At 37.8% G+C, this 22,764-nt stretch overlaps 1 protein-coding gene across 1 annotated transcript in view; it reads right to left on the reverse strand.

Moving 5' to 3' along the window:
• Nucleotides 1-1,099: 1,099 nt before the first annotated feature.
• The window catches only part of hpse2 (heparanase 2), a 29,105-nt gene continuing 7,440 nt past the window's right edge, over nucleotides 1,100-22,764 (reverse strand). Inside the window, exons 4-12 of the mRNA XM_020921135.2 lie at nucleotides 14,795-14,968; nucleotides 13,362-13,533; nucleotides 11,602-11,649; nucleotides 8,822-8,915; nucleotides 8,055-8,161; nucleotides 7,864-7,978; nucleotides 5,657-5,802; nucleotides 2,710-2,856; nucleotides 1,100-1,418 (exon numbers count right to left, since the gene is read on the reverse strand). Coding sequence (XP_020776794.1) covers nucleotides 1,256-1,418; nucleotides 2,710-2,856; nucleotides 5,657-5,802; nucleotides 7,864-7,978; nucleotides 8,055-8,161; nucleotides 8,822-8,915; nucleotides 11,602-11,649; nucleotides 13,362-13,533; nucleotides 14,795-14,968 — 1,166 coding nt within the window. The 3' untranslated portion in view covers nucleotides 1,100-1,255. The remainder of the gene's footprint in view (nucleotides 1,419-2,709; nucleotides 2,857-5,656; nucleotides 5,803-7,863; nucleotides 7,979-8,054; nucleotides 8,162-8,821; nucleotides 8,916-11,601; nucleotides 11,650-13,361; nucleotides 13,534-14,794; nucleotides 14,969-22,764) is intronic.

Raw genomic sequence — 22,764 nt, forward strand, 5'->3', positions numbered from 1 at the left:
AATATATATGATGCAATGTGGTGTTCAAACTGTTTATTATCAATGTAAACTTTTGTACAAAAATAATATTATCAAACTTTACATACAAAATACTTTGTAAAGAAATATGAACAACATCTCCATATAAACACAGGGAAACATAAAGGCAGTATCTACTTTGGCAAATGAAAAATAAAATACATTGTTACAACAAAAAGCAGAACGTTCAAGTGGCCCCGTAAGAATTCTGTTGATAATAATAAATCTGAGTGAACTGGCTTTGGAACACATCTGCTCGCTCACTTAAAAAGATACGTACTATATTATACTTTTGGACAAGCTTATAAACAGATAATATTAACCATATAAATAAGTGTAGTGTTAACAAAAATATAAGCAGTAATCTTCTCAATATTTGTCTTTAACAAACACCTGTACAAATATGCAAATAACATAAGATCACTACAATATAATACATAGCAGCAAATATGATTGTACTGTAGTCTATAGTCTCGTTAAGTCTATTATTTTTGTTTTTCAGTTTTTAAATGAATTTAGATTCAGTTTACGCAGATAAAATCCTAATCTAGGTACATATGCTTTTCATTTTTTTTAACCAAACTAGAGAAATAATATTTTCTGATAATAATCACTGAATATGTAACTATAATATGGTATATAATATATATTATTTAATATGGTATATAATGTAAATATTTTATTTTTGAAATTACATTGAAAATAAATCTTGTTTTGTCAGCTTCTTTTACTGAAGAACGTTAGGACATTACATGTAAAATATAGCTTCAACAGAAAAGTTCTATGATATGGCTAATAAAAAAAATATAAATTTTTTCAGTGGAACGTCACACTTTTGCACACTTCAGTAGTTTTGTTGATACAGACATATGCACACACACACCCACCCACCCACACACACACACACACACCGCATAGCATTTAGCAAACATGCATTTCCTTTTTTGAAAAAAAAAAAAAAAAAAGTCAGAAGCTTGTGTAAGAGACTTGGTTGCAATTTTCCTTTGTTAATTTTTCATCACACTAACATTCCTGACCAACAGCAATAACTGAATCACATTTTAGAAAATAGGGTAAGTCAGAGAGTAGGAATTTCTCAAAAACTTCAGTGCAGCAGTTTGAATGAAAAAAGGTTTGGTTGTGTCTTGTGAATGAGTATGACCAACAGGTCTGGACCATCTGAGGACATACTCACAGAGTTTATGAGTGTCTGGGTGAAGATGAAAAGCAGTAAATGTTATCTCCTGCAGGCGTACGCATTTATGTTTCGAATGACGTAAAAGCCGATGGTCATCGGTGGCAGAGTTATTGTCCGTCCAGCCCTCAGAGTCTTTGGCTTCAGCTCAGGGAAAGTCTCATTGTCCAACATCACCAGCTTCTCCCCATTTAACTGGACATGCCTGCCCCACAAGACCAGAAAAACAAACATTATTATGGGTTAAAGAAAAAAAAACAAAAAAACACTTCTGTATTTTGTCACACCATAAAAATGCATAACTTGTACAGGAGGGGGTGCTATAGAGTTATAACGATACACATTTCACGTATTCATTGCTTGATCTACTTTCTTGAGGATTGGTTGTTTAACTATAAAGATATAATACAGTATTATACAACATTCTACTTTGTCCATATCATTGCCAAACTTTAATGTTGGACATTTTGAATTTTGCCTTGACTACTGTTGCATTTTAACATAGTATTCACAGTTGGCTACAAGAAAATCCTGCTTAACCTACCTAATATTAATAATAATTTTGTGAAATTGAACAATGCCAACAATTCTACAAATATAACTGATTCTTTGTTCAACTGATCTTTTTATTATAAAAATGACATTAAATAAGATCTGATATGATCAAAGATGATTTCTAAATTAGATTTCAATCGTTTGATTTTAACTGCTGATCAAGCTGCAAAAGTAAACAGATGTGTAGTCGTAAGCAGTATTTCTGTTTCACTGTAAAGTTCACAAATTCAGATTTGCTCAAATGCTTTATGTAAAGATAGACATAAAATTATCTAATAGTTTACCAGGTAGGACAAAGAAATTCTCAAAGCTCTAAACAAGCCAGGAGCAGACTCCTAACTGGCATTATAAAGTCCCTAAAATTTATAGACATCTGGTGTTGCTACGTTCTCCATGCAGCGCTGCAGTAAAGGAAAGCAGTTAAGGCCTGAAAAAGGCCCATAGTTAGCTCACACTCCTAATAAGTGCCTCCCGATCCTGTTGTCACACCTCAAACATCCTCGCCAGTGCACTGTTATGGAAGGATCAGCCTCAGCTCTGTTAGTTCTGTGTGAGGATAGTGTAACTCACACACACAGGGGCCTCAGTCATTAGACTGTTAGTGCAGGATCTAGGGCTTAGCCCTAAAACAGAATAACAGGCAAAGCTTAAAGAGCACAGAGAGGGGATGCTTTCATTTTAATGGATATTATGCTTAAAATAAGCCAAATTTTCTGGTTATAATTCATAATATAATAAATATGAAAACATATTAAGTAAAATAACAAAAAGAAAACAAACTCATTGCTCTTTCTAAACTTCTAAACATTTGTCCTGAAACTTTGCTCTGTTTATTATCAATTAATCAATTTATAATCAATTATCGGATATTTTCTTTTATCAAATTTGAATTCTTGTTATAAGAATGCTACAGATGTACTGATGTAAAGAGTTGCACTTACTTGGCCCTGAGCCCCTCTGTGCCATACGGCTGCAGCAGGTACTGGTGCACTGTCTTGTTGCGTAGTGTTCCTGCTAGTTTAATTTTCTTCCGTGAGCGGTGCAGGTTGATGATGTAGATGGTTATGGAGCCTCTGGCGTAGTTATGACTGGAAATTATGGACAGAAATTATAAGCATCATTACATTACGTATTTAATTTCTACAGGAAAAGCTAGTGCAAGAAACCAAATGTCTGCAGCTCACATCTGCTGTCGGGGTCTGCCATATATTATGATGCCAAGTGGGATAAAATTCCTCATAATTAAAATGACTACAAAGAGAAGAGTGCCTTTGATATTTTTATCACTTAACAAAAGGATCAGACTCAATAAAACAGAGGAGATTTGTGGATGCAGTCCACACAAACCAACAGCCTTATTTGTCCAAACTATCAGATTGTAATTGTCAAGTCACTTTAAGTTATGAATTGTTAGTTACCTGGCATTATTGAGATAACCTGAAAACATTTATATATGAACACTGTAACTCAAAGCAAAAAAAAAAGAAGATATTTTATACATATTCATAAAAAATAAAAAAAAAACTGTAAAAATCTATATCTTATTATCAGGCCGCAAATTCAGCATAACATGTCCTGTGCACTGTTGCACTGTTTTCTCCTTACGGCCTCTTAGAGATATTTGTATTACTATATCTCTATATTTTATTTGACATCAGTCTTTTGTTATTTTTGCTAGTTATTTTGAATCTATTATCACCATTTTTAACATTTATATTTTTGCTCTTTGTTATTTTAATATATTGTGATGTGTGAGCTACTGTGCCCAAATAATTTCCTGTGTGGATCAATAATGTTTGTCTAAGTCTAACTCTGTAATCTACACTTTGATATTAGAAAAGCAAAAAAGAAAAGCAAAAAAAAAAAAAATCTTTTCTCTTTCCTGCAGTCTAAATTAAAAGCTGTTAAGGGTCAGGCGAATGGTGTGAATGTGGTGGACGATGCTTCTTGAGTTACACGGACTCCTGAGAGCTGAGCGCACTGACTGACCTAATATAAGGATCCCAGCTCAAAGTAAATAACTACGTGAGGCAGATAAGACAAACATGATAAATCTAATAAGGGCCCAGATATGAGCACAAAGACAACACAGCTGCACTGAATAACACAGTCCACTCTGCGCACTTAGCACCTACACAGTTTCACATCTCCAAAGTTATGTTGCCTGATGGTAGGCTTTTTATGCATGCTTTTCTGGGCAGAGTGTCTGGGGAATTTGATAAAACCTCCAGGATTTCTGATATTTAATGAATTTAAAAAGAGCAATATGCATGTTGATGAGTTTCATCTTTTAGTTGAACCTTTGTTTTGAGAAACAAAACGTGTGGACGGAGACTTGCTGTAAAACATCACATGGTCAGATGGAGGAAGAGATAATGACCTTTCAAGACTTTTAAAAGAGGATCCTACAGACCAAAACCAGAAATATAAACATATGTTGTTCCTGTTTGATGTTTGAGGATTGCTGGAGAGGGGAGAAAAATGTAATCCAAACCACTAAAAGGGGTAAAAGGGCAGAGAATGTCAAATATCTGTAATCAGTAAAGGCTTTTCAAACGATGGACAGCCTGAGCACATTTATAGGATTAAAACACTGCAAACATACTACATTCAAACCAATTACACTGCAAAGGAGTGTCCACTTATGAAATAGCTCTGGAAACCACACTAAAGCTTGGGCAATTTCAACATATTTACAGTGTGATACACAGAAATATGAACGAGTGTGGCTGAAGTTGGCAGAGTGATTAGCATTCAAGCCTCACAGTAACAAGGTCCTGTGTTTGACTTCATGATCATACCAGCCTTTATTTGTGGAGTTTGCAAATTCTCCTGTGTTCATATGTTTCACTCAACACTCTACAGATCAGGCAGACCAGAGTGGGACCGGAGGACAAATGATCTATCTAACGTAAAGTAATGTCATATAATTTGTATGTATAACAGAATTGGTCATGTACTCAAGCCTCATCCATTTTTCTGTGTTAAAGGTACATTGTGTAACTTTTCTGGTGGAGGGTCCGTCACCTGCTTGTTTCTGTGGATATGACATTGCTCTGCCTGGAATGTTCCACAGTATGAGATTAAACAGTACTTTACATTTTATTCAATTACAGGTGATTTTATAGCTCAAAAATACCTAGAAAAACAGGCATTCTTCTTACTGTGAGTGGGGTTGAATTTCCACAGATGCGACCTGTAACTAGGTATGGTTTGGTCTCCATGAAAATAGAAAGGTTTAATATTATACTGTGAATTATTCCAGACAAGGCAGTTACATCTCAATGGAGAAAAGCATTTGGCGGACCCTCACCCAGAAAAGTTCCACAATGCACCTTTAAGCGTTTTCTCTCTACCTCTGAACCATCTACTACGACCTAAGATCTGTAATTGATTCCTGTCTGGGTAGAAGGTCGTAAGTCTAGCCCAGTGCTGACAGCCATGGGCCCAGGTTAAATGATAACCTTGAACAAGTCCATGATGGCACTCTTCATCTCCTCCTGGGACAGACCGCCTTATTGTCCTCCCTCTCGCTCCTCTGTACCCCTCCAGCCAATCCGACCAGGCATAAAGGCCCAGAACACCTTTCAGCGGGCTGGCCCCACACTCCTGATAAGTGATACCCGTTAAGTTTTATAGGCTCTGAGCTGTGAATGAGCGGGTGTCTGTGGTAAGCTTATTTATGGGAAGATTTAGTTCTTTCCAAGCAGACACTCAGGCCTCAGGTGTTCACCAAAAGGATTCAGAGAAAAAAACTGAAAAACAAGGCCGTCTGTTTTCTATCTAAACTTTCAAGGTCATTCACAAGCAGCGCTGCAAAGGTTAAGAGGATACAGGCTCACAAGGAGCTAGAATAAGATCAACATTTGTATGAAGAGCTAGACATACTTGGAGAAGCTGGTGCAGTGGGCGTAGATTCTGAGTTTGTCTCGGATGACCCTCCCCGGCTGAGGCTTCCTCTGCAGACCTGCCACTCGCACCCCTAACACCTTGGGACCAACCAGACGCTTGAAGATCAATGATACCCAGTAATCCTACAACAAGTACAACAATAAAGTCACAATTAAACATGATTTAGGTAGACACTTAAAAAGTTACAAGAGTAAGGATTATGTGTTATTTCCTCCTCAAATCTAAATTCAATACGTGTAAGCTTAACATTGAGCTGTCAAATTGTCAGGTTTGATTTAACAAGAACTGACCAATGGTAAAAATCACAGGTCTTTAATATGATGTTTGCTATAAAATATGATGCTTTCTGGTGCAATACTGTTTTGTGTTATCATTGCTGAGTGGTCAGGCATACGGCGTCTCCCTCTACAGACTACACAGCCTCAACACCTCTCACCAAACCCAGAACAACATGTGTTCCTCAGGAAGTTCCCATGCAATCCTGCATATGGCAACATTTAAGGGCTTCTTTTTCCAAGCAGGCTTTAACTTAATTTGCTGCAAAGGCATCGAAGAAGCAGAGCACAGTATGGAACTGTAGTGCTGGCCACAGGCAGAGTGATGGATGGATGATATATGGCCAAAGCTGTAATCTTTGATTATGACATATTTAATCAAACAAAACACAGGTACTGACTCCAGTCAGTTTGATGCTGTGCACACTTCTCCATCTATATTTTTATCTTCTGATTTCTAATGAGAAATGTTTATGAATCAATTACATCACTTATTAATAGGCAAAATTAAGCATGCATAGCAAACAGTTTGGGCCTTTAGCATTTTCAGTAAATGAGAGATTTTATTTTAGTGCCATGGCATCTTCTAATTAAATTGGATTTATTTTCAAGTTTCAATTAAATTAGGCCATAATCATATCCAGGAAAACAGCACTATAAACTTACAGAATGACAATTTGTTTTCATTAAAATTTACAAGGTAACAAGGTCCGTATGTTAAATTAGATTATAGGAAAATGATCACATCTGTAGTTTGTAACCATTATAGGCTATTAGATGCACAACTGTTTTCACAAATGCAAAAGAGCTCTTTGGCAAAAAGCGAAACCATAAGTGAATCTCGATAATTCCACATTAAAATAGAGGGTGGGATATGCACATGTAAAGGCTGGGTAATTCAAAGGCCTGCCTGGATTCGACATCTCCAAACCGAGCAGTGGTCCTGGGAAGGGGCCAGGTCATAAATCGTGCTCACAGAGGACAGGTTGGCCCTGCAGTGAATTCTCTCAGCAGGTAGGCTGCTGCAGCCCTCAGACATCCAGCCATGTTAAAAGCATTGTGATCCTGGTGGGGGACTGTCATTCCCAGAAAAAATACGGAGACAGGGGAAAACTGAAGCAATTTCGTTTGTTAATAGTTCTGAGCTACAAAGAAATAAACAGAGGAAAGCAATATAGAATATTCTTATTGAATAAAAATCAATCATCAACGCGAGGTGCCCCGTAGACCAGCACGTTTCCTGATTTGGTATAGGAGCAACATCTTCAGCCTTCAGCTTATTAAAAACGTTTATGAGCTTAATAAATCTTGTTTATGATCCATGCCTGTGTTTTATCTCTCCTTCACAGTTCTAATGTACAAAAGACAACAGCCTCAAGTAACTGTCCTTATTCCTTAAAATAAACATTTTTGTATTTGTTTAAAGCTTTTAAATTGTTTTGACTAGTGACCTATTGTAGTATTTTATTTTGATCATTTTTCATGAACACATTGATCTTCTTGCATCTCATGTTGCACTCTGTCACCAGGCAACAGTCCAGCATAGAGGTGTGGGGCTCTCACAGTGTCCTGGGACAGCTCCTGACAAAGGGCTAAGGTTACATGGCATGTCGCCCCCACGTCTAACCACTCAGCACTACTAAATGCCTTTCATCTGACATAATAGCTCCCACGGGAAAGAGCTCGAGGTGCCATCAAGGTACCAATACTAAACTTGGTACTGGACAGGCCACAGAAGAACATGAAGGTTTGGGGAGATTGTGTACAAACTGAATTTAAGTTAATTCACAAACTGTTAGGGCTACACTACAACAAATACATTTGAACTAAAGCTCTATTTAAATATTCTGGTAACAGTATTTTGCAGTGCAATCATAAACTGTATATTATAAAGTAAATGGGACTCACAGGTAAAGGGTTGAAATTCTGATCCACAAGATGTGTGTACCCATAATCAAAGAAAGAGTGACGCAGGACGACGTCAATCCCCTGAACAGCAGCTACACCGAGAGTGTTGATCCATCTATGAAACATACATTAACAAATACAGTTTAACTGATACAGAACTGTTAAATCTTTGTGAATGTGAAAGTACTTACAGAAACCCAGCTGCATATGTTTGAGAGAGGTTATTGATGCCTCCTGTCCAAGCAGGGCCCAGTCCACCCAACCACACCTTTTTACCTGTGGTGTGTGTTGCCACGATCTGCAAGATGACAAGCTTCAATCATTGTCAGTACATGTATTAACCACAATAATAATAAAAAAAAAGTAAAGGGCTCACACTAGCCAGTTAAACCAGACCAATGAGTTGTTGTACAATTGCACTCGTTTATATAAATTTGGACCCCTTCTTTGATATTTTGGCAGGATCAGACATTGGGGTGTAGAGAGGGGTGGGGTAAGGGAGGGTTTAAATTTTTAGTTTAATTTTTGTTCTTGTTTTGTACAATATTAAAATCAATTTAAAAAGTCATAAAGGGAAATATAGATAGACAAACTTTGGCTCAATATAGCAGCTATGATTTAAACTGAATAGCCTGGATTTTGTTCCAGGGAATGGTTGTCCCTCCAGCACTTTTGGCACTAGTCTGACATTGAAAATCAGCCACAACGTCACAGTGCACAATATTAAAAATACATCCTCCTTGCCCCGAGGACTCACACACACATGGCAGTATCATCCAAGATCTGGACTCATAACTTGGCCAACACAGCACAAATGCAAATGTAGAGCTGGATTAAATTATGTACTCTTCAAAACATTTAGTCTGACCTTATTTCTCAGGTTGCTTTAAATCATGCTTTATTAACATTTAACACAAATGCCCTGTTTAGTATTGAAATGAGGCAATGACGGACTTACCTTTATAACTTTATTGATCTGATCTGTAAGTGTGTCCATCAGTCTGGTTTTCAGAAAGTCCTCAACTTTTTTCACTCTGCCATCCATGAAATAACTGAAAGAAAAAAAGCCCATTACATAATATTATTTTATAACTGTAATGTACAGTAAATTGGAGTAAATCTCTTTGTACTGCTTTTAACTTGTAGGACTACACACTTTCCTGTTCTATTCAGAGATGTTTATTCTGATGTCCCAGAGATAGCAAATTCCTACATGATGGCTGTTGAATGTATTATTTTGCTTACCAGGTTGTGTATGTGCTTTGAAAATAACCTCTGGTGTTATCAGTGCATGCATCAGTAAGTGTAAGTCTGTAGTTTTCATAGTGCCAGAACAGCACTGTAAGTCTTTGGTCATTTAGCCTATGAATCGATTCACTGACCAAAATTTGTATTTGTCGACAGCACAGCAGAAAGGAAAGGGAAAGAGAGTTTGAGTTTTAGGAGAGACTGGGGTGTTTATTTGCTTTTCTACATATAATCACATAGTTTGTTAGTACTTTTCTATATGAATAGTTATAATTGCATAAATGTCCATGAGCTTGGGATCTTGTGGGTGCAGTTTAGGTCAGATGCACAATCAGATTATAGCGCCATGCTAAAACCCCTTTTAGCTGAGTAATTGCTGCACAGTTAGTTAGTACTTAGTTGACCAAGAATAGTCGACTACAGCCCAAGGCCAGATGACTATGATTCTTTAGAGCAAATCTGATGGGTGCACATTCCAACATGTAAGAGATGCAAAAAACAGTGTTTATTTCTATAGTCAATCCCATGATACTGATGGCACACAGCCTGGCATCTGTGCTGCTGTTTAAAGCACATGAATACTGGGCATCACATCTATTTGTTTATTTGACAGAGACATAACAGTTAACAGACATAACAGACATAACAGCTAAACACTGCCATCAAATGCTATGGCTTCGAGCTTAAGGTTTTTCATGGTGTCCTGTACAGATTTTTTTCAGGTGTAAATGTATTTGATAAAGTACAAGCAGATCAAACCAAGTGTTTTATATCATTCTTTTATGACTGTCTTGTTCCCAGATGCGGACCAACAGAACTTTGTATCAGTCTGCCTTTTAACAGATAAAAGGTGTAAGACTCCACTGGAGTACTTCTAAGTTGGGCAGTTTTTTTTTTAGTTACATTGTTGTTCTATTGATATTTGTTCACTAAAGCTGTAGTGAAAAACATTCCACCTGTAAACAACTGACAAAATACTAAGAATTAGCAAAGAATGGTGTCACACTGTAGTAAAATATATAACCCTGACCATAATGATAACTCTGTGATGCTTAGGCTCAATAGTAAAAACACATGCACTTTTGCACAGTGTGCAGAGTGTGGTCATATTGCTGAGGTTGAAAGTGAAAACATTTACAAGCACAAGTGATGAAAGTAAAGCTTTCATCACAACAGAATCACAAAAGAATTAATACGATTATTTGGCAAAACAAGTGTTTTCACATTGGTTCACTGAGCAGTTCACACCACTAACAGCCAACAGCTTCAGCAATTAGGCTTCACAAGTTTGTGTCTCGAGGCTACTCCAGCACCAAAGAGCTGTGCAGCGGCAAATTTGTCTCATTTAGTGTTTTACCTCATATTTTCACAGATTCATCTGGAAATCATTAACCTTAACACCAATAAGCTGTCCATCTTAATTGAAGCTATAGGAAGCATCTGCACTAGCTTTAATCTTCAAGTATTTAAACACGGACACTGTACATCTATTTAGTTGTGGATTTTACTCTCAGTGTTAAGTGGTACCAATCAGTAAAACCAAACTTTTACTTTTCATAATAATCTACACAAAAGAAAAGACCATACAGCTGTATTTACAAACTGAAAGGAGAAGGAACAATGCAGTAAAGAATGTCATAATGATCATAATAACATCATGCAATTAAAAAAATTATTGATTTTTTTTCTTTACAACCTTACTTTATTCAACTTTTGACTCATATGTGGTTTCAACTTGCCTCTGTTGTGATTTGGTGATGTTCAAAATAATATGATTTTTATATCCTAGGAGGTGAGCAACCATCCTATTGTTAGATGTGTGATTTGCAGTAGCGAGAGCATTTTGGCCCATAAAAACAAGTATTCGTGACTAGTGTGACTGTGAATCTCAAATTAAGTCTTCTCACTTACCTCAAAGGAAAGGACTAACCAGTGCAGTAGAAGTGTTAATGAGCGGTCCCTGTTTTTATTAGTTTGGCTTCTTTGTAGAGGTCGCCGTTACTGTCACGCAGCCTGGTAAGACTGGAATCCGGAGCACTAGTGTAAAACTGCCTAATTGACAAGGAAAATGAGCCCACGCATATGGTTTGGTTTTAACAGTGTGGGTGGTGTTTTGCTAAGCCTTACTGACAAGCCTTCCTCCTTCCGTTTCTTCTAATTTCTCCTAATTAGACCTGACCTTCACCTTAATGGCCAATCAGTCACTCTCCTCCCAGACTTGGGCTCGGCCTTAACTGGGAGTGACTGAAATGGCGTTTTTATGTGTCTACACAGATACTGGGTTTGTGTGCATTCCTACAATATAAGCTTCGGACACATGGCAAGTGTTTCCTTGGCATTTAACATACGCTGTTTCAGCTGCTTCTCAGTATGGGAGATTAACACAGTGTGCTAAAGCATCTACAAAAGGATTCAAAGACAATGTGTCCTGTAACAATCACTATATCAACCTACAGAAAATGAATAGAATAAAAAGGGTAAAATACCTACTGTTGCCACGTAACCGCATCTACGATAGAGCCCGCATTTTTCATAAACCTAGGCACAGAAAACAGGTGTCAAATGATTTTATAATAATTTCCATAATAATGTGTAAATTCTACACATAGAATTGGAGTAGGTTTGTGGAACGTCTAGTTTTACCCAAGTTTGGGAAAGTACTCAGGGTTGTATAAAGCTATCAGACACAAAGAAGAACAAGGATTGCAAAATGCACTTTTAATTGTCTCTAAGCTCTGACCGCAGTGTTTAGAGTTTGCTTTTAATTATTTAAATAGCAACTACAAAGCAGCTCCAGTAAATGCCTGTAAAAATGTGGGAACACAGTATACCTTTTAATGGACTCATTGTGTACACGACAAACTAGAACCATGGACCGTGCTGCTGAGCTGTTGCATCTGTGTATCTTCTCCCATGTTCCACCTGCCTCTCCATATTTGGCTTCAGCACAGTGCCACTCATGCCCTAATCTGTGACTCTAAACTCCAGGCCACCACTTTCACTGCAGTGGCGTGTTTAGTCTGTTTGAGGCTCATATTTGGACTCATGAGTGGCTCCGGGTCCCATCTATCTTATTTCCTGAGAGCAGCAGAGCAGTTGTACCTCGTAACCATGTCAAACACACCAAAATCACACAGGCTTTAAAAGTGACACTGCGACCTACCGCTTCTCCTCAACATCAGACACTCTTCATCCGTATAAACTGTTGTACACTTACACCTTTATTTATGGGCACATTTGAAGTACTTATAGGGATGTAGTGGAGAGCAGAGCTTAATGGTTCCATTGATGTGCCCAGCTTAGGTTCACAGAGCAGGAAGACCTCATCGCAATGTAGTTTAGGAAGGCTTTAAACCACAAACTGTGTCATTTGAGCTAGAATGGAAGAACCTTTAGTCCAGCTTTAGCTTATCTAAAATGTATTTGAATTTTAAATAATTTCTTGCAAATGGTTTCATCACATTAAAAAAAAAAAAGTTCTTCCATGTTGTCACAAGAAAATGTGGACAGTAACATCAGGAGAAACTTTGTATGTCAAGGACAAATCCCCTCCTGATGTTGAAAACTGTTAAAACTTCAAACCTCCTTTTATAGAGCTGGTCTTAGGTTTATGACTTTGTGCAACATTTCTACCTAAAATGCTACATGTAATAATATATCAAATACTTTTCAGCAGTTAGTCCTATGATCTACATCTTAACAGAGATATAATTTCAATTAATTAAAAAACAACATAAATTACTATATTTATTTTATAGCACTGTATATTGCTGTCTAGAGATTTTTTTCTTCATATTGAGTACCAAACTAATGTTTAAGGGCAAAATATTTGAAGCTAAAGTGGTTAACAAGCTCCCATAAGCTCTCTAGCACAGGGCATGCATGACAGTTTAAAGAACTTTAACAATTATAACTTTTTTTTTTTCATTTTAGATTATTGATGCGATCTGAAAAGCGAGAGGAGTGTGAAGTTGTTAGACTGAGCTGTGGAGCGAGCAGGTGGGACATTGTGCCTCCACGTTATCCATCAGGTGACACTTTATTTAGGCTGACATGATATAGCTGGAGCTTAGGCTGAGTGTCGAAGTCCGTAAACAGCGAATACCAATCCATTAGAAGTGTGTGCATATACTATACAGTTCACTTAAAGTCCCACGCTACTTCAGCATACTTTCCAATGTCCTCCCTTTTTCCAGAATTACAACAAGGCATAGAAGATTGCCTAGTTAGTGCTATAGTTGCAGACTCACCCATCCAACATAAGAAGAGCATTCTTGCGTGGTCGTCCAACATTGGGCCCATAGAGATGTGCTTTGTTGTAGTATCGTACAGACTGGAGGAGGGTCCTGAGCTTGGTGTAGTCCTGTGCCCATTGGGTGCTGTTGACTGCACGCCCTACCATGCTGCGATAGGCATTTGGCTCTAAAGAAAGTAGATGTAACACAGTGAACAGATGTATTCGTAAAAAGTGTTGATAAATCTCAGCAGTCTGTTGTGCTTTGCATTTGAACAGAGTATATTCAATGGTCAGCAGAACAGGGGATAATTGAGCAATTGGCAGTAATGTAGACAGATGGAGTCGATGTCAGGGGAATAGACTGAGCGTGCAGGGTGGCCTTGTAAGGCTGTCTAAACCAAAAAGCACAAGGGGGATATAGGTTTTCACTTAAGCAGATATCCAATGAATTTCCAATACTTTCAATCTATGTACCTACCTCACATATTATGCCCACAAAGTATTAGTACCAGAAAATGTCCAGTTCTATGATTTATGAGTTTACCTGTGTAATTCATTTTAGTATCAATGTCAAAACCGTTCTCTAACTCCAAAGTTTTGTTATTTTAATGTTCTTCATTCACACACACAAAAAGACTGATCACTTAGGGGTAAGAAAAGTTATCCAAATTCGGGTTATGATTAATGTTACAACAGGCTACTGCTACTTCACTTTCAGATTTAATTAATGAGTTTTATTTGTTTCAAGAGCATATGTGTAGTTAGCATAAACTACAGCAGAAGTAAAAATCCTAACTGCTGGTTGGCTGCGTGCAGACAGGGCTCCTAGGACACATGTGGTTAGGATGACATGACAACAAGCAGCTCCTTTCATCTCAGTACGGGTCTCACTTAACCCTTTACGGCTGGCTTCAGTCTAATGTATTTGGTTTATCGCAGTATTTATTATGTGCTGTACGGTAACATCCAAATCTCACTGACTGATGACACCAGGACAAGGCATTAATTGAATGGTTTAACAGAAATGAGTTGTTAAAAAGTTGTTAAATTAAAGGTACAGTTTTCGAGTGGAGGATCCACCACTGGCTGGATATGTTATTGCTTTGCCTAGAATGTTCCAAAGTATGGCCTTAAACATTTGTATCTCTATGGAGACATTCAGGTACCGCCACCAAACAAAATTACAGGTCAGATCTGTGGAGAAGCAACCCCAGTCACAGTAATAATGGAGAATATTTTTGGCAAAAAATAAAAATAAAAACCTTATTGCATGCATTTATAAATGCAAGGTAAGTCCTGTTAATGCCATACCAGATACTTTTAGACAAAGCAATAACATTTTTGTACTTTAGTTCAAAATGAGTAATACTAAATTTTCTGAATATGTATTGTTAACTAGCAGAGTCTGTTACATTAAAAATGGGCAGACTTGGCGTGTGTACTCACCATTGCCCAGCTCCCAGGAGATGTTGTACTTTTTGCCGGCTCCGTACTTCAGGAGACTCAGTGTGGACGAGGTGTTCCACGTGTTGTCATGGTTACGGTGCAGCGCATTCAGCCCCAACACCAGGTGCAGACCAGCACAGTCAGCGAAGTTGTACAGTTTGTCTAAAGACCTGGCTGGGAGAAACCCACAAAGCAGTTGTAACTGTAACTTTTCAAATACATTGTTATTATTTCACCAGTAGCGCATATACAAAAAATATAAACAGTGTTAACATACTCTCTGCTACAAAACTGATAAGACCCCTTGAATTGAGTCGGACATAAGATAACACAGTGTTCTTGACTAAAATTCAGACTTTTCAGAGAGAGCCCAGACTGATTTTCCCATCATGCACCCCTGTGGAGAGGACTGAAGCTGACCATGCATTTCGTTTACATCTGCATTCTCCATTAAAGCTCAGGCCTCTTCATCGTCCTATTAAGGCTGAGTGGTCAAAGATGAGAGTCCAGCATAAATGTTGGCACATGTGAGTGTGCTAGACGTGTTTGTTTAAAGTCAAATGTGTGACTGCAGCCTGCTCCTGGTGCCTCTGGCTCTTGTTTTGAAATTTAAGCTCTTCACAGTCGTTGTGTTAATATAAATATTACCATGACCTTTGACCTGGACTTCCTTGGGCCAACGGAAAACAGATGAAGAAGATGGTGCCAACTTAAGTGTGATATGCTCACAGTTTGTGTTGTATCTCTTTGCAGAGTTAAGACAGATTGATGTAAGATTCATGATGTGTCTAAATGGAAATGCAGTTGTGCCAGTGCATGACTTGAGTCGTAATGCACCAGTGCATCAGTATTTAATAAATGGACGTGTTAAGTACAAATGTATGTCGATAAATCAGATAATAGAATGAACGTCTAAGGTCAAATCTGTTTCCACTCTGTTTTTAAGCTTTTATTCTTCCTGGAACATTTGTTTTGTATAAGCCACAGAGAAACACAAAGACGGTGTTTTGCATCTGGCCCCTGGTGTCCCTTTAGCTTTTATAGGACAAAACTTTAAATAGTTTAGTGTGGTGTACTCCTCACTTCTAAATGTGACTATAATCAAGAATTATGCAATAAATAAAATCACTATTATCATAACAGTGTCACTGTGTAATAAGTGGTGTGTGTGCTGAGCAGGAGAGAGAGAGAGACTCCAGAGCAGCTCCTGCTGAGGCTCTGTCATAACCAGCCCACGCTCACATTAAGCTGCTGCCCATTACATCTAATAGATTCTGGATTTCACTGGAGCCAACAGTTTAACGATTGTACCTAACTGATAGCCATGACCAAGTAGTGTTTGTTAAATAATGAATTCATGAAGACTATATGAGATTATGAGAATATTAGTTAATCAAATTAAATTATCAGTTTAAATAAAATGTAATACATCTTATCTCTCCTTCAAGAAAAAGGACAGGGTTTTGTAAGTTTTTTATTGGGTCAAAAGACTAAAAGCCAAATCTCCCATTGTGGCACACAATTAGTGTAGTGTTGAATGGTATGGTATCCACAAAGCAGGGTAAAAATTAACTATTTTGGAGAATTAAGTAGAGAATATATTGCTGTATATATGACAATAATATTTCCATATCTATATGCTCAGATTTTGTACAATTTTATCACATTTAATCATAAAGAAAAACAAAATATAATTTTTTCTTCTTCCCACTCCTTTTCAAGAAATGCACTTTTCTGTTGTTTACAATGTATATCTAGTATACATGATTATTGTTTCTGTCTTGGCACATAGTCGAAATAAAAACAAATCTGTACATTTTATTCTAATTTGTTGTCAGTGTTCTTAATAAAAAAAAATACATATTATATCATATATTGCTGTAATTTAAAGCAAAATCTGTTTGGCGAGAATAGATTTGATTTCCATATGAACTAGGGCAGCCAGTCCAGTTAATACAGTCAAAATCATCTACCAGACAATTCTTGCTGTAGCCAGTGTGCTCCCTATACCATACAAACTATTGGCTTGAGATGTGGGAACTGTTGGTAACCAGACTAAAAGATCTTCTGTAGTAGAAAATACAGGGTCTCGGGCTATGACAATTCTAACGAGGTTCCAGATTTGGTCCCCAGGCCTGACTCTGCAGATCCTCACTCTGGGATCTTCTAATACACTGCACATCCAATATATTGTTCCTGACAGTTGCACACTAAATTGAACCCGCTCTATTGAATATACTAGTATATTAAAACAGGAAGTGGGAGTTACTTCAGGGTCTATGACCCAATCTGACCTTAGCTCATAGACCAGAGCCCCTCTGAAACATTCCTAACCTTAAATAAAATGCCCTTTTGAAAGTGAATACAGTTTTCATTTTCACAACACACTGCAGCATAAAACAGCTTGGAGTTGAACTGCTTTCATCTGACCGACTGTTGAGTTGAAAACATCAGAACTATCCCCAAAGATTACAAATGTGTGTATTGTGTAACCCTGCACACTTGTGTGTAACGGAAAGAGTGGGGTCTGGACACTGTCAGCCTGTCTATCTGATAAAAAAGCCAGTTGTGTGAAGCAGTGAAGTCGGCAGCATCAGTCAGCGTTATGCCTCATTTCTACAGCTCTGCATATTGACTCAAACACAGACAGGTCCACGTACACTGGGCTCATACAAACAGTGAACCACCCACAAAAACCAGAGCACTACTCCGGAATGCACAGCCAATACATGTAAACACTTTTAAACTGACTATTGCATATTAATACAGGTGGTAGTCACTGCTCCCTTAAAGGGCCAGTGTCCGATTTCTTTCCATGTATTTGGGCAAAACGTGTGTGCTCCGGTACAGATATAGTTTATAAGCATGTCTTGAGATCAAAATAAGTCTGTTGCATTCTGCCTGCAACTAATTATAAAGTGTTTCATTGTAAAATAATCAGAAAGTGTGTGGTTAGCATGCTAGTTGTTGTTAGCATTATTGTGACAACAACTGCAGCAGTGCTGACTCCCCTCTGACCTCAGAAAGTTGAAAAAACTCATTGCAGTGAATAATTAGGATGCTTGGAATGAATGCGAAATAACTTTGGTTTAACGCTTAACATGAACTAGTTCTGTTTTTAAAACAATAAAAATCAGGTACAGCACCTTTAAAGTGAATATGACAGTTTTGACGACTAACTTCTAACCCCTGTCATCATCTTAAATGTAAGATATAGTTTCACAATTTTAGTAAAGTTTATAAACTACTTCCTGGTTGGACATGGTCAGCACATGTGACATAGATTCTGTACATGAGGGGAAAAGTTCGCCTAATTTACACAATAGTTATCATTTGACATATTAAAATATGACATGTTGACAGATCAAAGCCCATCTAGAAGCACAGTGAGAAAGCGAGTAGAGAGAGGGAGAGAGGACCTGTACTGAACAAAGCAGACAGTTCCTATAACCTTCAGTGGTTGTTTGAGCTATTCACCAGATTCTATTTATCTATGAACACGCATGTACTATGTTAGTCTTAACTGTAGCCACAGCAGGCTGTCCATGCATACTTTCATTTATCAGTTCTTTCTTATGGATTTCCATTTTTCACTGACGCGGATTCCTCTAGCCAGAGCATTTGACCGAAACAAGGTCATTCACAGAACTACCTGTACTAATTCACATTTTTAAAGGAAACAAATGTGTAAAAGAGCTATGAATGGGATGGCCCATTACAGTGATGGACAGAGTGGTGTACTGTTACAACCTCAGCATTGAACACTGTTAAATAGATGAAATATCTGCCATACATCCCATGTTAACTTGACACTGCCAGTTAGCGCTGGAAAGAAGGAGAAATGTGGTTTTAATATTGTACAACTCTGAGCTTCACCGCCGGCGTGTTGCATAGACCATAACAACGCCTTGTTTACACATACAAATCTTAACATGGACTCTTCTTTCACACACAAACCACTCAGGTCAACACACTTTTGTAGTTTTGCAGAATGCAAGATATTGTTGGTCACCTGTTTTCAATTGTCTTTGATATGAAGGATAGTATGTGTGTGTTTGGGTGTGAAAAAGGGAGAACTACAGATTAGCTCGCTCAGTAAATGTGAAGTGACTGGACTAGTGTGTGGCCCTTCCTCTTCCTCTGCAGAGCCTCATGACAGAGGGGCCGGGTGAGTAAGATGAGTGGTATGTTAACATACACTGTTCCCATGTACAGTACATCCACACTGCTACACTGTGGTACAGGCTGCAATGAGACAACAAATGAAAGGAGGGACATCCAGTGCACGGCTCGCTCGCTCGAGAGAAGCAGAGCTGTGGGAGGCTTAACATCTGTCTGGCAATACTTTGTCTATCACTCTCTAATGAGAAAAGTGCTCTTTAAGAACTAATGACCTTGATGTGAAACAAGGTGTGCTTCCTCACAGACAAGCATGTCTTTTTACTTTGCTATTTGCTGCTGGAGCTACAGAACCTATAAACTCACTTTTTTATGAACCGATGTGCAGGCAGGTCACACTGAAAATACTTCATTCTATCCCTTTATTAAACTGGCCCAACCCTGCAGAAGGTACTTTCACTACACTTCATAGTTACACAATTAGCCATCATTCCAGTTCATCCTTTCCATAACAGATTTATGGAACCAAACATAAGGACTTTTATGCAGAGCTCTCCAATCTGGCACCTCTTGACCTGTTCACACCAAAGATTACAGTCATTTGCACAGACGGTTGTAAATGTCTGACCCCTGATCTGCTCAGCTGCCCCCTCACCCACCTCTGCTGACCTGGGCTCATGCTGGGATTCAGCTTGGATTGCTGGATAATTGCAAAGAAACAAGAGAAGACAGAGTGAAACAAAGAAAAGGACGAGCAGGTTAACACAGCCTATGGACCATCAAAGAGTTGGCAAAACAATGCCTGAAGCCTTTTCCATGTAACACCTGCTGTAGAGGGTACCACATATCATAAGGACAATATATTTAAGTTGAATCTAAAATGAGAAATGATTCTGCTGGTGTTTCAAGTGTACAGCATAAGACTGTCTGATCAGACATGAACAAAATGAACAATGTGTAGTACTAATATTAAGAGCTTTGATCCCCGGGTGATGAATGAGCGTCATGAAGACCAGACCCCTGCTTGGGCAGCAAAGCAAACACAAAGTGCCCCGGACTTCTTCACAATATTGCAATAATTAGTATAATTACAGTAATCATCTTCCATTCAAAAACCATATGCACATGCATTAGTTAACTAACAGTGAAAGTGAAAGAGTTTAGACCTGGCCCAAGAAGCAGAGCCAGATCAAAAAGATAATCTGAGACCAACTGGCCTCTTTTCTCATGGAATTTTCAGCCATTTACCTAGTATAGAGGATGGACAATATATGAATGTGCACGCATTTCAGTGGACTGCAATAAGTACAATATGGAGGAGATGACTTACGTTTTAAATGTTATCAATTCAAGTCTGAGGAATCTTTCTGATAAACTGAATTTATTATTTTCATTTAAACATTATTATTTAAACATTATTTTCATTGTGCTACAAAATTAAAATCATCTGTACACCAACATGAATGATTTTGCCTAAATGTATGGAAGGAATACAATTCATTTCAACAAGTATCCTCATCTATTCTCTTCTCAGCTGTCATGTGTGTCCGAGTTGATATAAATACTTTGACAAATAAAATGTCATGCAGTGTCTCTCCTTTATTTGGAGAGGTGCTGACATTTGAGTTATGTACAAGCAAATCATGCTCTGATGTTGTATTCTAATACTGAGCACAGGAGACTTGACCTTGTTCCCAAACTAACACAGCACTAGGTGACAGCTGGATCTATGGGCTGCTGCATTCACCGTTTTGTTCAATGGCAGAGAAAGCATCTGGAGGTTTCACTACATCTGGAGGTTTTCACAAATGTTTTATGTTTGTGGGATAGGCTGAATAAGATGAGTTGTTTTATAAGATGAAAAGGCAAAGTATCTTATAACTGTTTTGGTGAACACACAGCTGTATGACATATGTCAACTAAAAATAAAACCATGTGCTTTAATGCAAGTTTGTGAGTTATTTGGGAGTAAAGGGCATCTATAGACCTAAGGGCGCTGTGATTCTGAGAACCACAAATAAGTTCAAGTCATGCCCTATGTGTTCACTCCTGTCAGAGAAACTTACTATGTGGTCAGTCAGTGGTAATTGTGGTTACTAGGGATGAACGCAATTATTCCCTAAAAATCTGTAGTGGATAGTGGTTCGGCTAATATCCTTCTTGTACCTAAAATGAATGCAATAATTATTATGTAATTATAATATTTATTTACTGATTACCAAAAAACAGCACATAATGTTTGAACTTGCATTAATACAGTGCAGCTTCATAGTTACTTGAAGAGTAAATATGAGTTACATAACACATTTTGATGAGTTTTTGTCAAACCCTATTGTGTTTTAAAATGCTACTGTGCAATGGCATCACCTGATATCAGATACTGACATACTTAAAATGGATGTACTGATTTAGACAAACTTAAATTCAAATTTAAAAAGTCTCTCAGCTAATTTTACAACCCACTCTTGGTGTGATGCCCTGTTTAACATCATGTGAGTGGCGGGTGGAGGCTGTTGAGAGACTCAGTCAGACTATTAGCACAGGGCACAGCCTCCATCCTCTGCCACAGGACCAGGCAGCTGACATCTGCAGCTGGTTAGAGGTGTCAGCTCCTGCCATTCACTGTAGACTCAAAACCTCAGGGAAAACTTGGCCTGGTCCCGTCTGAGCCACTGTGAGCAGTCCCATACACTCCCTTAGGGAAGCAAAATACCACCGAAAATTCAATTCCACTTCTTCTTTCCCTGCTTTAGACCTCTAACCGAGGCAAATTTCATTATACACTTATGAACTCATAAAACTCCTTCAAAAACATAGCACTGGCCTCTGAAGACTAGAAATCCCTCTTCCATCTTTGTGGTAAAAGAGCTAAGAGGGCAACCAACTTTTAGAGAGCAAGAGGCGAACCGCTTGGTCTTTAAATTATTCCCTACAACAAATCTCATGATGTATGAGTTTAAAATTGTGTTTTTAGATGTAAACATCATGAATAAAGATTATATATTAAAGATTATAAATAAAATAAATTGTAATTGTTTGTACCCTGGTGATGAAAGCCCATAAAATACTTGTCATAGTTTTTGTCATGTTGTTGTAACCATACATCAGCTAACATCTAATAAAGCTAACATAAAAATGTCAAATAAAAGCACATAGCACCAATTACTGAAGAGTTTGGGCCATTATCTAAAGAGAAACTTAAAGAAAGTATTGGGTCACATGTAACAGTAAGCGTCCTTTATAATGAGCACATAAACTTTTTCGGAGGTGGCTGATCTGAAAGTTGTGCCAAACCACTATCTGCTGTTGGGCTCAGCAAAAGTCGCCTTTGAACAACATTTGAGAGAGATTTAACATGGATTATTATTCATATTTGTATGGTGTAAGTCTTTTTAACCAGGTATTAAAATAAGGTTGGCTTAAAATAATGTAGTGGTAGTAGTAGTAGTTAGAATTTAACTTGAAACAAAAGCATAACTTAAGTTAATAACACACTTCACACCAATTGACATAATCTTTAAGCCGCTGTAACAAATGCCTGGGAGGCGTCTCTTTCATGTAAGGGTCAAAAGTCACAAACAGCCGCAGAGATGCTCACATTTTGTCTTTGGACTCTTCTTTTGATTTTACCCTGGCCTGGACTTAGGCTGCAGGGGGAATAAAAACGATCATTTCGTCATAAAAATTAAAATACATATTCTTTGACATTACTGAGAAGAGAAGTCATCAGATAACAAAATAAAGTTGTTTTTATATTGTTTCCCATTTCCAAATACATCCATCTGAAGAGTCAAGAAAAAGTTCCCTTCCTTCTATTTTAATCGCAGTCTTTTTCCTGTGAGCTCTCTTGT

Source organism: Boleophthalmus pectinirostris, unplaced genomic scaffold (assembly GCF_026225935.1).
Source record: "Boleophthalmus pectinirostris isolate CB_2022bp ecotype Guang Dong unplaced genomic scaffold, ASM2622593v1 HiC_scaffold_5, whole genome shotgun sequence".
NCBI lineage: Eukaryota > Metazoa > Chordata > Actinopteri > Gobiiformes > Gobiidae > Boleophthalmus > Boleophthalmus pectinirostris.